Source organism: Ammospiza nelsoni, chromosome 17 (assembly GCF_027579445.1).
Source record: "Ammospiza nelsoni isolate bAmmNel1 chromosome 17, bAmmNel1.pri, whole genome shotgun sequence".
Lineage (NCBI taxonomy): Eukaryota > Metazoa > Chordata > Aves > Passeriformes > Passerellidae > Ammospiza > Ammospiza nelsoni.
In genome coordinates this window covers 1,154,707-1,169,492 of record NC_080649.1, presented here as the reverse complement: position 1 = coordinate 1,169,492, position 14,786 = coordinate 1,154,707, and the positions used below count along the sequence as shown (strand labels likewise).

The window sequence follows — 14,786 nt, the reverse complement described above, 5'->3', positions numbered from 1 at the left end:
CAGGTCTGGGGCTCAGGGAAGAAGGAATGTAGAGAGCTGTGGGAGATGGTATTCCAGACTGTGCTCCCTCAGTGTGCACCTCAGGGGATCCCTGAGCACTGGGTACCACTGGGCCTGCACCCCAATGCCTTCCAGGGCTAATGTGGCTCAGCAGAAGGGCTGGGAAAAGCAAAAGGCTTCTCAGGGCCAGAACCCACGAGCAAGGATGACACTGGGCATGGAGATTTTCCAGGACACCAGAACCTCGACCATGCAGAGTGAAACGTGCTGCTGGCACCCAGCATCCTTCCCACACTGGTTATCCCTCACACCCAGCCCTCCCCTCCCTCAGGAAGGACCAACAAAGAGATGGATTTGTCTGCCCTACCATTGAGGACTCTGTAGGTGAGCTGAAAGTGCAGTCCTGCTTCCCTGTTGTTGCTCTCCATGATCACAATCAGGTTCACGGACGATCTTGCCTCGATGACCTCAGTGCCAGCCACGAGATTGTCGGGCTCTGTGCTGTTTGAGACCATCACAGTGATGGCTTTCTCAGAGTCCAGGCTCCCGATGGGGATCTGCACCCCGTTGTGTGTCTGGAACTCCATGGAGGCCACCTTGGTGGACACGGTGTAGTTGCTGATGTAGCCAAAGGGGAAGGGATTGGAGTCCACCTGGAACATGACTTGGATGACATCCGTCAGGTTGGAAAGGGTGGAGTTGAAGGCCTGGGGGATGGAGAACTGGCAGTTTGGTGTGTTTTCGTAGCACAGCAGGTTAAAGGGGTCAGACCTCTTGCCTGTGGCCTTAATTTCTCCTCCCACCAGCTCGAGGGGCTCTTCGTTCAGCACCCGGGATTTCATCAGGATCCGCATCAGGCTGGAGGACAGGTTGTAGGCTTTGGGAGCCAGCAGCAAATTGTGGGAATCAGCCAGCAGCTCCTGGGGCTTGGATTCTTGTGAAACTGTATTGACAAGGTGGATCAGGTCACCTGCCAGGAGAGACATGAAGAGGAGGTGGTAAATGGCCTGGATAACTGCTACAGTCAGAAGCCCTGACACCTTTCCAAAGCAATCAGACAAGGCTTTCCTTGCTGTCTTCTCACTGTTCCTCTGCACATGACCTTCCTCACTGGAGTGTTCATAGCCCAGAGCTAAAAGCAAAGCTGTCAGCAGCTCCTGCAGCCTCTCTAATCTACCAGGTTTGGTGAGGAATACTTAATCACCACACGCTTGATTTCCCTCCTGTGTAATGAAGAGAACCACAGCTCAGGAAAGAGGGAGGGAATGGATAAAACAAACATATGTTCCCAAGCTTCTTCACTATAAAGTGCACAACGCTCAGAAGGGAGTGCAGAGGTAACCAGGGGTGCAGAGAAGGTGTCTCTGCTTCCCCCAGGTCACCCAGGTGGGAATTTCCACACAGTGCTCCCAGATGCCCCAGTGAGGTCTGACAGCCTCCTTGGACTCCAACCAGGAAGACAGGCATCTGGAAGCCATAGCTGTTACTCATTGTTTACTAAAAAGAGAATCCCCTGGAGTATTAGTGAGCTTATTAGGAGTATTAGTGGGTTATATTAACAACTGTCAGATGGAAATGTCCACAGAGCAGCTGCCAAAGCCAGGACAGCCCTGGGAAAAGCGCAGGGAGCAGAGAGGGCTGGGATGCCACACTCCAAATGGCAGATGCCACTTCCTAAAAATCTGTGCCAAAGCCCAGATGGCAGAGGAGGGAGCCTGAGAGCTCCCTCAGGCTGCTCCTACCCTGTCCCTGTCCCCACCAGAGGCCAAGGCTCACCTGTGATGTTGAGGATGTTGTCGGCAATGCCGGTCGGGGTCACCGTGCCCTGCGTGGTCTCCCCCTGCAGAATGGTCATCATGGTCTCCAGCTTGTTCAGGGTCCTTGTCAGGCACGACTTGCACACCAGCTCCTTGCTCACCACCTGCAAAGGGACCAGGGTGTGACAGGGCAGGAGCAGCCCAGGGAAGGGAGTGGCTCTGCCCTCAGGAGAGCTTTCCCTCTGGGCAGGGGCCAGCAGAGGCTGCCCTCTCACACTGACACTGTCAGCAACCTGTTGGTGGTCCCAAGACTCTTCCACCTGCCCCCCACGACACTCCAAAGTGCCAGTGTACAGGCAGGCAGAGGATGCTTTTCGGTTGGGAAGAGGAATAAAGGGAGGAAATTGCTGCCCAGAGAAGCTTTGGCTGCTCCATCCCTGGAAATGTTCAAGGCCAGGTTGGACAGGGCTTGGAGCACCCTGATCCTTCCAACCCAAGCCACTGCAGGATTCTGTGATTCTAAATTCATGTTTTCCCTGGTGTGCACACCTCCTCTCTGGGACCACACACAGCAACCAAGCAGGAGGAGCTGCATGGGATTCCTCCATCCCCTCCACGACCTCCAGTGGAAGCAGGATTTAGCCACAACCAAATCCATTTCAGTGTCCAAATCCTCCTGAAGGCTGTGGGAGGAATCCTGCCACTCAGGCATGATGGATGTCCCTCCCTCTGCTCCCAGATGTGTCCAAGAAACAGAATGTTCCAGCCATGGCCTGGAGCTCCCTGCACTCTCCAGGGCTGGATGGGAGGGACTGAGGAACACATGGAAGCTGTTACAACCCCCTTCCTCGCTCTTATTCATCTTTTTTCTTTTAATCATCACAGGATTCAGCCGTGATTCACCATATGTTTTGGTGAAGAATCAAAACAGCATCTGCAGGTCTTGAATTCCCCCTTTTCTGCTTTATTTGTAAGCTCTGAGAAGCCAGGACAGGCTGTGTGAATTGGAGTCAGGAATCAGGGAGGTGGGGATGACACTGGGTTATGGGGAGGAACCACCCAAGGGCAGCTCCTACTCAGGGAGGAGAAATAACCAAAAAGTCCAAGATTCCTTTTTTATCCCTCCAGGAGAAACTAATTCTGATTTTTCTTCTCCCTTGTAGGTAAAATCAAGAATGTACCAGCCCTGATGGACACTTGTGCAGGAATGTGTGAGCTCCACTTGTCCCAGCCACCTGGGAATTTCTGGAGTTCTGTTTTCCTAAGCTTTTCATTCCAGCCCAGAGCACAGAGTAATGCTGGAATGTCAGCTTTCCCCGTGGAATAAAAATTCTATTTCTAGCCCTAAGCTCCCACAGCAAAACCAAGTCACGAGGCAGGAGGAGGTGGGAGAGGCAGAAACAAACTGCTCCAGCACAGAATGGGATGTGCTCAACCCCAAACCCGGGCACCCACAGAAAGAAGGGATTTATGAGGTTTGCAGGCTCAGAAGTGGGGAGGGAGCAGCTCAGGACTCTCTGTTCAGAAGAAATTCTGTATTTCTTCTGAAATATAGAGTCAGATTCACGTCTCTTCCCTCATCCTAAGACCCCTGTGACCACCGTCACAGTACCGGGCAGTGACACCTGTCCCTGTGTGTGTGGGCAGAGCCAGGTGAGCACAGCAGCCCTGAGGAGCTGCAGCAGAGGTGGGGTGGCCGTACCGTGCACTGGGCCAGGGCAGCTGAGATCTGCTGGATGTCATCCACCGTGTTGACCTTGAGCGCGTTGAGCGTCTCCGTGATGGTGTTGCGGGTCCAGGTGCGCAGCTCCAGCTCCTGCCCAGCCTCGGGCTCCAGCAGCTCCGACCGCTCGTACTGGGGGTGGAAACAGCAGCAGGAGGTGAGCAGGGAGGAGAGGATATAACACAGTGAGTGCTGGGGAAGATGGAACAGGAAAGCCTTATCAATATGATTGCCTGGCAAAAGATTTTGAGAATATGGAAACTATAAGTGAGATTGAAATGAAAGCAAGCCTTGAGATACCTCAGTTACTGAACAACTGGAAAACAATGGTGTGGCCAGCTGAAGGTAATCCCCTTTTGATGGAACAACACCCTCTGCTTGCAGACAGGCCCAAGGGTCAGAGCAGACCCTACAGCTTGGCAGAAGGGGCCCAAAGAGGAGTTTTTAGGGTTTAAAATGTAACACAGTGTGGTAATGTAGTGATTCTTACAGGCTGTATGTAAATGCTGTAGGATTTGTATATTGTACTAGATTGGTTAGTGAGAATGACAACATTCAGCACAGAAGATTTATTGTATTGGAACGGGAACTTCACGCTCTTACCCCTTTTACTCCCTTATGCTTTTGCTCTCTTACCTTCTCATCCTCTCTCCCCCTCTCTTCTCTGGGCCTGCTCTGAGATGTGGCAGCTCCCAGCAGGGCCCTGCACCCAGGCCCTGTGCAATAAACCCCAAATCCCAGCAGGGCCCTGCACCCAGGCCCTTTGCCATAAACCCCAAATCCCAGCAGGGCCCTGCACCCAGGCCCTTTGCCATAAACCCCAAATCCCAGCAGGGCCCTGCACCCAGGCCCTTTGCAATAAACCCCAAATTCCACGACCTGGCTGCAGAGATCTCTCATCTCCATCCGTCCCAACCATCCTACCCCCCGATGCTCCTGCAGTGAGGAGTGGTTTCAGAGGCTGCTGAGCTGAGCTGGAGTCGCCTGTTCCCTGCACTCCACATCTCCTGCCTCTGCTTCTCCCCAAAGGGATCTATCTAACGAGCTGGTTTTCCAGCAGAACTTCCTCACTATCACTTCTGCTCTCCAAGCAATTATCTGAACAGCCTGGCACTCAGCAGCTCACTAGAACCTGCAGTGCAGTCCTTATCCAGCTAAGCAGGGTGCCTGTGCCCAGGGGGACCATCCCTGCCTGGCTTCCAGGTGTACTGCAGCCTCTTCCTGGGCAGGGAAACAGGAATATAGCCCCGAATTCCTGCCCTGCCTATAGAGATCGTTGTACAAAACCTGGCCCAAAAATTCTCCTGGTGATTGCAAAGATCTCTGGAGGCCCCTCTTGGGCAGAACGAGCTGTGTTACCTCATTTAAGATGGTGATGAGGGCCAGGGAGTACTCGATGACCTGCTGAGGGTCCCCTTGTTTCACCAAGCCCTGGAGCACGGTGTCAGTCTGGTTGTAGAGCCAGTGGGAGAGGCTGGGGAAGCCCTCGGGGAGGCCGATTTCCATGGAGCTGCAGGGAAAGAGGATCTGGGTGAAGTGCAGGCTGGGCTGGGAAGGGACAGGAGGGGAGGCAGGGGGGTGACCCACAAAGGCAGCACTGCTGCTGCTGCTGCCCTGGTGCCCCATCTGCATGAGAAACACCATGGACCTGCAGCCTGGCTCCTGTCTGACCCAGCCCTGGGACTGCATGACCCCAGGAGTCTTTCCCACTTAACAATTCCATGAATCTATGAAAGCAGTGCGAAAACCTCCCTGTCAAGAAATGATCCACAAAGATTTTCTGTGTGCACTTCTGCTGAGCCTCCCCTCCCTCTCCTGCCAACAGCCTCTTCCAGGAGGCCACCCCTTTGTCACAGACATCTTTTATGAAAAATCCTTTCCTTAGGATTCTTCCTCCTGAGAAGCTGAGAAGCCTCAGGAACAAAATGTAAACAATGGTTATCTGCTGCTGTGGAATGCAAAAGGTGGATCTTTGGCTCATGTGGTTGTTTCTAATTAATGGCCAACCACATTGAGCTAGCTCGGACAGAGAGACCGAGCCACAAGCCTTTGTTATCATTCTTTCTTTTTCTATTCTTAGCTAGCCTTCTGATGAAATCTTTTCTTCTATGCTTTTAGTATAGATTTAATATAATATATATCATAAAATAATAAATCAAGCCTTCTGACACATCAGAAGAGAAGTCAGATCCTCGTCTCTTCCCTCATCCTCAGACCCCTGTGATCACTGTCACAACCCTTCACCCAGGACAGGGATCCCCTTCACCTGGGACGGGGGATCTGAGGTCGGGCACGGGCTGAGGGCCAGCCCAGCCCGCCCAGCCGTCCCTTACCGGTTGACGGCCACCACGGTGGCTCCCAGCTGGTCCTGCACCAGCACGGCCACGGACACCTGGAAGCCGCTCTCGTGGAAGCCGGGGGGCAGGAAGGCGCCGTGCTCGGCGCGGCTGCCCTTGTACACGCACAGCTCCTGCCAGTGCCCGGGCCGGCGGCGCGACGCCAGCAGCGTGAACACCAGCGGGGCCTGCGCGTCCTCCGTGTCCCGCCAGCCTGCGGGGGAAACCGGGGAGCTGTGACAGGGCCTGGGGAGCTGCAGGCACTGCCCCTGCCCCGCCAGCCTGCAGGGAACACAGGGAGCTGTGACAGGGACCTGGGGAGCTGCAGGCACTGCCCCAGAGGAGCTGGCACTGCCCCTGCTCCTGCTCCTGCTTCTGCTCCTGCTCCTGCCCATGCCCCTGCTCCTGTTCCTACTCCTGTCCTTGCTCCTGCCCCTGCCCTGCTCCTGCTCCTGCCCCTGTCCCAGCTCCTGCCTCTCACAGCTTGAAGGGTCCCATCCTGCTCAGCCCCGCAGCACAAACAGGGTTTGGAGCGACCCAGACCGGCACTGCCACTGCGTCTGTCACTTCAGCTTAAAAACAATCACTAAGAGCTGAAATCCCCACCATTCCAAGGAGGAACTGATTCCAGGGTTATTCTGGATAGCTCAAAACACACCAAAGTTAGAACCCCAAACCCTGAACACGTTTCTGCTGCTCCCCCAGTCTGGTGCCCAGCCCTTGGAGGCAGCAGGGCTCATCCCCTCCCAGCGTGGCTTCCCGGCACTGTGCACAAACAGCTCTAATCTCCACCACGGATCATTTGGGGAAATCTGGTTTCCAGAGGCACTTAGTCCTTGGCCCAAGGCTACGGGACATCGGCCAGGCCACTTTTCCAACGCCGGGCTCGCTGCTGCTGTCTCTGCAGCTGGTTGGGAAGGTGGCTCTGGTGGGAACATCCAGCCCACACAGCAGAGACAGCCCCACTGCTTCATCTTCTGACTCTTCCCACATACTGTGACTCAGTTTTGGGCACCATCTTCATTCTCCTGCACTGAAATACCCAGTCCCTTCCACAAGAACTGGCCTGGCCTGGATACCATCATTCACTTACGTGGGTTAGGAATTTTTAAACTGCCTGCCTGCTCTGGGGAGCTCCACAATTGGGGCACACAAAGCTGCTCATGGTCCAAACCACTGCTGAGCCCAGCCCTGGCCAGCAGCACCCCGGGGCAGCAGTTTGGGGTGAAGGGAACCTCTGTGGCAGGGGCAGGCGGTGCTGAGGAGCAGGGGCTCTCACCTGCACACTCGAAGTGCACCTTGGTCTCCAGCGCCCGCAGGGGCCCCTCGGGGGACAGGCGGCAGGAGCCCCCCACGGGGGGCTGGTTGGGCAGCAGGTCGATGGAGGCAAAGCCCTCCTCCCCCGTGGTGAGGTCTGTGATGTGCAGGGTGAAGGTGTAGCCCTCGCCATCCCGCAGGGCTCCTGGCCTCAGCACCAGATTCATGCCCGTGTCGCCGGTGGAAGTGGTTGTTCTGTCCAGGATGAGGGACTTGTTCTTGAAGCTGTGAGCTGCCCACCTCTGCAGGGGGAAAGACACCAGAGGTTCGGTTTGAAGCTCAAGTCATGTCCTTAAAATGTTTTCAGATTGAGTCTTTTATAAAAAGTAACAGATTTCTAGTGGGAGCGTCTGCCAAATTTGCAGTTGATAATTCAGCTTTAGTCTTGTGTGCTACAGCAACAAGAACTGGAACCTTTCCAAAATGTCTGGTGGGAATATTTCCACTGTGAGATCTACTTTAGTTTCTGGAATTACATCACCCTCCAACAGAATATTTCATAATACAGAGTACAAAACACAGGAAATAAATGAAGGGCTGGTGGAGTCTCCACGGGATACCGTGTTTTATGTGCTTCAAGCTGAACGTGGCCTGGGTGGTTACTGTTAATAGCACAAACCTACAATTGTGATAACAGGAGAAACAGTGAGATAACCAAGCAGAAAATGCCAAGCAAGGACATGCTGGGCTTTCTGGGAGCAACAGGACTTCCAGTTCTGAGACTGCTTCACTCCACAGGCTGCAGGGGAAGCTGGAATTAGAGGAGGGCACAAGAGGGGAGACTGAACCACCTTTGCTTGAACCATCAGAATAACGGGCAAAATGCCAATCAGCAGGGAGAAAAACTACTTTACAGATCTCTTATAGGAAAAAAAAAGTGGCTTTTGTGTGGAAAGACCTGGTCACTCATGGCTTTGGCTTAGAATGACTCCACAAGGACTCAGCCAGGCCCACCTGCTGCTGCCTGTGGCCAGAGATTGCTTCCCCTCCTTGTCTCCACAGCAATTTAGGTCCAGGACCTCACTTCTCTTTCCCTCTCCACCTCTGCCTACCCCTTCTCCCAGAGCCCCCAGAGGTGAAGCAAAGCCTTGTGACTTTACCCCAAGCTTGGAGTCGTTGTGACAGTTCTGGCAGGTGCCCTCCAGGTACACGTAGGAGCTCTTGCTGACCTCGTAGACAGACTGAGCCTTGCAGGAAACGCACTCCAGGGACACAATGGGGACTCCTCCCCTCTTGATGAACACCTGGGAAGGCAAGAGGCTCCATCAGAAGGTCTGACACCAAAGCACACACACCTAACAGGTAAGGACACACCCCAGCACCTGGTGCTGCAGGGACGAATTGCTCTGCACCAGCCCAGTCTGTGCTAAGGAACAGCAGGAAGGGATTCCCAAAGGATCTGGGGTCAGATTTAAGCTGCATCTCCGCTCTCACACTGCCCAGTTCCATGAGTGGTTTGCCAGGGCCACCCAACACCAAGTTGGGCCGATCTAGGTTATTCTGGATTTATTTATTTACACTTTTAAACAACATAAATGACTTCTGAAATGGCCCTCTGGTCCCTGGTGCTGAATTCCCAGCAAACCCTGCTTGTGCTGCCAGGTGGGGATGGAAGGACCACCTTTTCCAGGGAGCAGCACGTTGTTCCAGGCTTCCAGCTGGAATCCGACTGCACATCTCCAGACATCCACCACACCTTCCTGGCAGAGCACTCGAGGAGCTCCAGAGGCACCGGTGGCTCAGACACAACAGCAGCTGAACTCTGACTCCTGCGCTCTGTCTAAATTCTTTTAATCCCTGAGGAAATGGGCTTGTCCAGCACTGGACTGAGCCCTCTGCCCTGGCATAATGAGTGTTATGAATTCAAAGACAGTAATGAAGACCTTGTTTAACATGGCAGACCCTTAAAAGGGGATGAATATTCCCCAGCCCTGCGCTGGAGCCCTGCTCATCCCGCCAGTATCTGCACATTTCCTGCGACACTGGGAGCGTTGTTTTGTGCTCCTGCATGGAAACCAGATAGTACGGAATGTCCTTGAAAGACTATCAATTTCATTTTTTTCTTTTCATCCCGCAGCTCTGGTTTCAAACCCGGGCTGTAAGAGTTTCCACTTCCAGCCTGAGTCCATCTCCAGTTGCCAACTGCACCACGATGGATGTTCCCGACAGAACTGAGCGGGTGAGCTCAGCCCTGGGATTTGTGGGACACAAACAACGTGCCCTGAAAAAACCCTCCCCTAAAAGAGCTTGGAAGGTGAGAAGAGAGGAATTATTGACAGTAAAACTGAGCCCTGGCTCTTAGGAAGCTCTCTGGGTAAAATGAGGGCAGAGCCTGTAGCATGTGAAGAGCTGGGAATGCTGAAGAGTGGGATAGGAAGTTTCCTTTGTCTATAGAAATTTCCTTGGGAAAGGGACTAATTCTTCCCTGTGAGGGTGGGCAGGCCCTGGCACAGGTGCCCAGAGCAGCTGTGGCGGCCCCTGGATCCCTGACAGTGTCCAAGACCAGGCTGGACAGGGCTTGGAGCACCCTGAGACAGTGGAAAGTGTCCCTGCCATGGCAATGGGTGATCTTTAGGGTCCTTCCACCCCAACCATCCCAGACTCTGTGCCTCAAAGGTGGCTGTCCCACACAGAGAAGGTGACAGCTGACTGTGGTACGTACCGTTTGGTTGGTGGCCTCGGGACTCATCCCTTCCTTCCTGACGGTGAGGTCGAATGTGTACTCCACATCTGCCTCTAATAGAGCTTTGGAAATTGTGACAATTCCTTCCTTGGCACTGAAATTCAGAGAGCACCCTGCAGCCGAGCTCTGCTTGCAAGGAGAAAAGAACTTTCAAACCCTCCTTGGTAAGGGTGCACATCGGGTTAGTCCACAGCCAAAACATTCAGGTCCACACAGAGTCACTGTCACAGACCTTGCTGTGCAGTGCCACCACTAGGGTGGGAGAAACAGGGCGTGTGTGGACAATAAAACACATTATCCTACTCTTCAGGTTAGTAAACAGTAGTTGGAATACTCCTGTATTTCATCTGAGTTTCACATTTGTAGTTTACAGCAATTAATTCTTCATTAAATACCTTACAAACATTGCCAAGCAACACAAAAAGCTCACATTAAACCAAAAAGTCCAACCCCCACACACTTCACATTTGAGACAAAGATAGAAAACATGACATTGTACAAGCAAAAGAGTTCCACATTCAATCAAAAATGCTGCTGAGGTGGATTCCCATGGGGATTTGCCAGGCAGGTCTCCCTTGCCCTTCCATCAGTGCAGGGTCAGATCACTGCAGCACGAGGACAGTGACCTGCTAGTGACCACAAGCTATGGTCACTCAACCTCTCCAAAGTCTAACTTTGTCCCCTGATGGCATTAGAGACATTTAACTGTTAATGGGAGAGGAACCAGAGCCCTGAGCTCCCAGGCTGCATCAGCAGCTCCGTAACACTCTCAGTGCACAGAAACAGCATCAGTGACAGCGGGGACCAGAGGAAAATGCCATGGAAGCAGCAATGCCCATGTCTCCCTCTCAGAGCCAGCCCTTCTGCCCTGCCCAGGGGCACTGCACTGCACCACACCTCACACCAATTTCTGTATCATCATCCTGAGCTGGGAACTGAAGGTTTGCAACCCTCCTGCCAGAGCAGCTCTGTTAGAGATGCTCACAAAAGCTTCCCGCGACACCATTTCACCCCAGACATGTTTGTGGAGGAGCTGGAGCTCCTAAATGGTCACTGTGGCTGGGCAAGGCTGCTCTTACCTTGGAGGAGGATGTGCAGGACCACTCATACAACAAGGGGGTCTGTTCCCCATCATCCAGGTTCGGGTCGTAGGATTTCTCCCCATCCAGGATTAAGTCCTGGGTGTTGGACCATACACGGTACGAGCCCCCATCAATGATTGGGACCAGCTTGCTCGGGATCACAGTCACGTTGGCAAAGATGCTTTTGGACAGCGGGGTGTCTCCAAAGGAGACAATAAACATGAAGCAGTAGTTCCCAACTTCCAGGCCGAGCTTTGGGATGACCAGCTGGGGCCTGTTCACGTCGACGTTGGGCAGCCGGATCCTGCTGGAGTCATCCAGGTTCATGCAGCTGGGTGCTCGGTAGATCTCCCACAGGTGCTCTGTCTGGTACTTGAAGCACCCTCGGAGGTCAATCTGTGCCTCCAGGTAGTTCCTCTGGGATCTCTTCATAACCACCTGTGGTGGCAGGGCCAGCTCCACCTCAGGCTCCTCGCACTCCAGGACTTTGACGGTGACAGTGAGCTGGGCTATGAAGAAGCTGATGAGATTGGTGGCATTCACCTCCACCAGGTAATCCCCAGGGCTCAGGTAGGAATAGTTGGCCACTGCAACCCTGGTGGTTTGAGTAGAAGAGCCATCCCCAAAGCTCCACAAGAACTCAACGCTCCTGCTGCTGGGCAGCACCACGGCTTCAAACAGCGCCGTCCTGTTGACAAAGGCATTGGTGGCACTGAGGGACACCTGCACTATGGGGTCCTGCACCTGGATGGTTCTGGTGATGTTGACACTTCCCAGATCATTGAAGGCAGTGAGGTGGATCTCCAGCAGCCCTGCAGCTTCTGGAGCATAGGACACTCTGTCTCCTGACGCAGCAACCACGGAGCGGCCTCGCTCCTTCCACAGGCAGAACTGCCAGGAGAAGGACACGCGGGAGCCGCTGCCCACGCGGGCACTGAAGCTCTTCTCCGTGCCCGTGGCAATGCCCTCCTCGCAGCAGTTCAGCAGCCTGACGCCCTGGATGGGCTCCAGGACAGAGATGAGCACCTGGGCGTGGGCGATGCTGATCTGGTTCTGCACGGTCACGGTCACCAGGTAATCGCCACTCTTGGTGAACTCGTGGCTGTACCTGGAGCTGTTGAGCACCACAGAGTAGTCGCCACTAATGCTCACCAGGTAGTTCACAGAGGTACCTGACAGCATCCTGATCTCAAAGGTGACCTGCTCTCCTGGCTCCACCACCTTCTTGCTGGCGACGACTTCCAGACCTTGAATCCTGTCCAGCACGGAGATGTTCCTGCTGGCCAGAGCCCAGCTGATGTCGTTGGAGGCATTCAGGTGGACCGTGTACCACCCCGCCGTGGGGAAGGCGACTGCCACGGACTGGCCACTCAGTGTGCCATTTGGCACCTCCCACAGCCAGGTCACTTCAGTGCCCCTCTGCAGCTCCCCCTCAAACACCACCGTGGAGCCTGAGGAGACATACCTACAGTCCAGCTCTGCTGTCCCTATACTCAGCCCCTCGATGGCCTCCTCCACACACACAGAAACAGTGGCATTGGTTGAATTCAGCTTGTTTTCTGCTCCCACAATGACCTCAATCATCCCAGGGCTTTGGAAGGAGTGTATAATAAAGGGTTCAGAGGTGACAGGAGAGGAGCCATCCTCCAGGTACCACACGTACATGACGCCAGTGCCACTGGTTATGGTGGCACTGATGTTCACAGAGGCATTAACAGCAGCTGGGTTGGGGAAGGCATAGGGCTTTAGGACACCGAGGCTTTCAATGAACTCCAGTGTCCTGTTAGCAGTGGCACAGCCCAGCATGTTGGTGGCCTTCAGGTAGACAGTGTAGTTCCCAGCTTCCAGGATGCTCAAGGGGAAGGTTTTCCCAGTGAAGTTCTGCACAGCACTGCCATCCCTTTGGACCACCCAGCTGTAGGAGATGTTTGTGCCCTCTCTCACCACGGCCTGCAAATGCAGTGTTTTGTTGGTTGGGAAATACAAGTCCTCCACCAGGTCGGTGCTGGCCACCTGCAGGCCCTCAATCTGCTCCAGGACGCAGACAAAGATGCTGTCCTGCAGTGAGCTGATCTTGTTCTCGGCCGTGACAATGACGTTGAAGGTGCCCACAGAGCGGAAGGTGTAGGAAATGGTGGAGGAGCCCTGGATGGGAGTACAGCGGTCACAGAGGATCCACGAGTAGCGGATGGCAGTGCCAGCCACCAGGGTGGCCACAAAGCTCACCGAGCCATTCAGTGGCACCACCGTCCTGCTGGCATTCACGGTCAGGCCAAAGAGCCGCCGCTTCACCGTGACATCAATGGTGGTCTCGTTGGAGCTCACGTCGTTCTGCCCCATCACTGTAATGCTGTAGCGCCCTGTGCTGTTGTAGGAGTGGGTGGCCACCTGCCCAGGCTGGACAGTGCCATCCCCAAAGTCCCAGCAGTAACTCACTTTGGTTCCATTCATGCTGGCAGAGAACAGGTAGATCTGGTTCAGCTCCAGAACATCCGTCCCGTTATACTCAATCTTTGCTACCCCAACCGGCTCCTGGACCTCCACAAAGGCCGTGTCATTGTTGAAAGAGACATTGTTGGAGACGGTCACTGTGACCAGGAAGACCCCTGTGCTCTTGTAGGTGTAGGTCACCTCAGTGCCACTGGACCTGGTGGACTCGTTGTTGCCGAAATCCCAGCGGTAGCGGTACTGGTAGGGAGGCACAGCACTGACCTGGAAGGAGGTCTCTTCCCTGAGCCTCACAAAGCGTTTGGAGGGCAGGAGGGTGACGTTGAGGATCTCTGGCTCCACACAGACACTGGTGAAGTAGTTAGCCTTGTTAAAGCTGCTGGAGAGGGTCAGGGTGAGCAGGAACGTCCCACTCCGGGTGAAGTTGTGCATCACCACAGGGTCCCCGCTGACTGTGACATTGGAGGAGCCATCCCCAAAAGTCCAGTCAAAGATGTACTCCTCAGGATTTCCCGTCACGTAGGCGGTGAGCTGCACGTCGGGGTGCTCCAGGATGCAAGAAGTAGGCTCTATTTTGAGTATTTCCAGGACAAATATCCGGACAGGAACCGCCTGGGAGACGGAGTTCACAGGATTCACGGCTGTCACGTTCACGGTGCAGTTGATGTCCTTTATGTACACGTGTTCCACCACTGGCACCTGACTCCTCAGCACTGTCCCGTCGCCCATGTCGAATATCCAAGTGATGCTGTCCCCAGTGTGCACGGAGGCGTTGACGGTGACAGGTGCCCCCTGCTCTGCAGCCTCGTCAGCAGAAACACGCAGCCCCGTTATCTCCTCGAACACCTGGTAGCACTCCACGGTGCCCACGCTGCTCACGGTGTTGTTGGCTGTCACGGTGACGTTGTACACCCCTCGGCGGGGGTAGCTGTGGGCGGCTGTGGGCTGGGGCTCTGTGAGCAGCGAGGAGCTGTCCCCAAAGTCCCAGGTGTACACCACGCCGTACGGGGACGGCAGGGTGGTGGCTCGGAAGGTGACCGGCCGGCCCACCACCAGAACATCCTGCTCTGCCTCCACCTGCACGGCAACCAGGGGGCTGTGAACCTGCACTGCGCTCAGGTGGGTGAGGTTCTCGTACTGGTTGGACACAACAACCATCAGGGCGTATTCTCCTGCGTTGGGAGAGAGCAGAACGAGGGCAGGGTGAGGACATGCCTGACAACAGTGCTGTCATGGGGTGGGGAGTGTGACAGGGGCTGCAGGGGACACTCTGCTCCTGTGCTGTGCACACTCTGGGCTGTCCTGCTCCAGCCCACGACCAGCAGGAATTACACCAGGTCGTGTGTATGGGGACCAGCATCAAGAAAGGAACCAGTCCAACAGGTAGAGATAAAAGATTTTCTTACTGCTCACCCACAGAACTGACCCCTCCTGCTGCCC

General features: G+C 54.5%; 1 protein-coding gene across 1 annotated transcript in view; it reads right to left on the bottom strand.

Moving 5' to 3' along the window:
* Positions 1–14,786, bottom strand: part of PKD1 (polycystin 1, transient receptor potential channel interacting) — a 76,127-nt gene that overhangs the window by 16,364 nt on the left and 44,977 nt on the right. The window contains exons 15-23 of the mRNA XM_059484102.1: positions 10,896–14,518; positions 9,796–9,942; positions 8,234–8,377; positions 7,096–7,375; positions 5,814–6,030; positions 4,840–4,990; positions 3,460–3,612; positions 1,777–1,921; positions 368–970 (exon numbers count right to left, since the gene is read on the bottom strand). Coding sequence (XP_059340085.1) covers positions 368–970; positions 1,777–1,921; positions 3,460–3,612; positions 4,840–4,990; positions 5,814–6,030; positions 7,096–7,375; positions 8,234–8,377; positions 9,796–9,942; positions 10,896–14,518 — 5,463 coding nt within the window. The remainder of the gene's footprint in view (positions 1–367; positions 971–1,776; positions 1,922–3,459; positions 3,613–4,839; positions 4,991–5,813; positions 6,031–7,095; positions 7,376–8,233; positions 8,378–9,795; positions 9,943–10,895; positions 14,519–14,786) is intronic.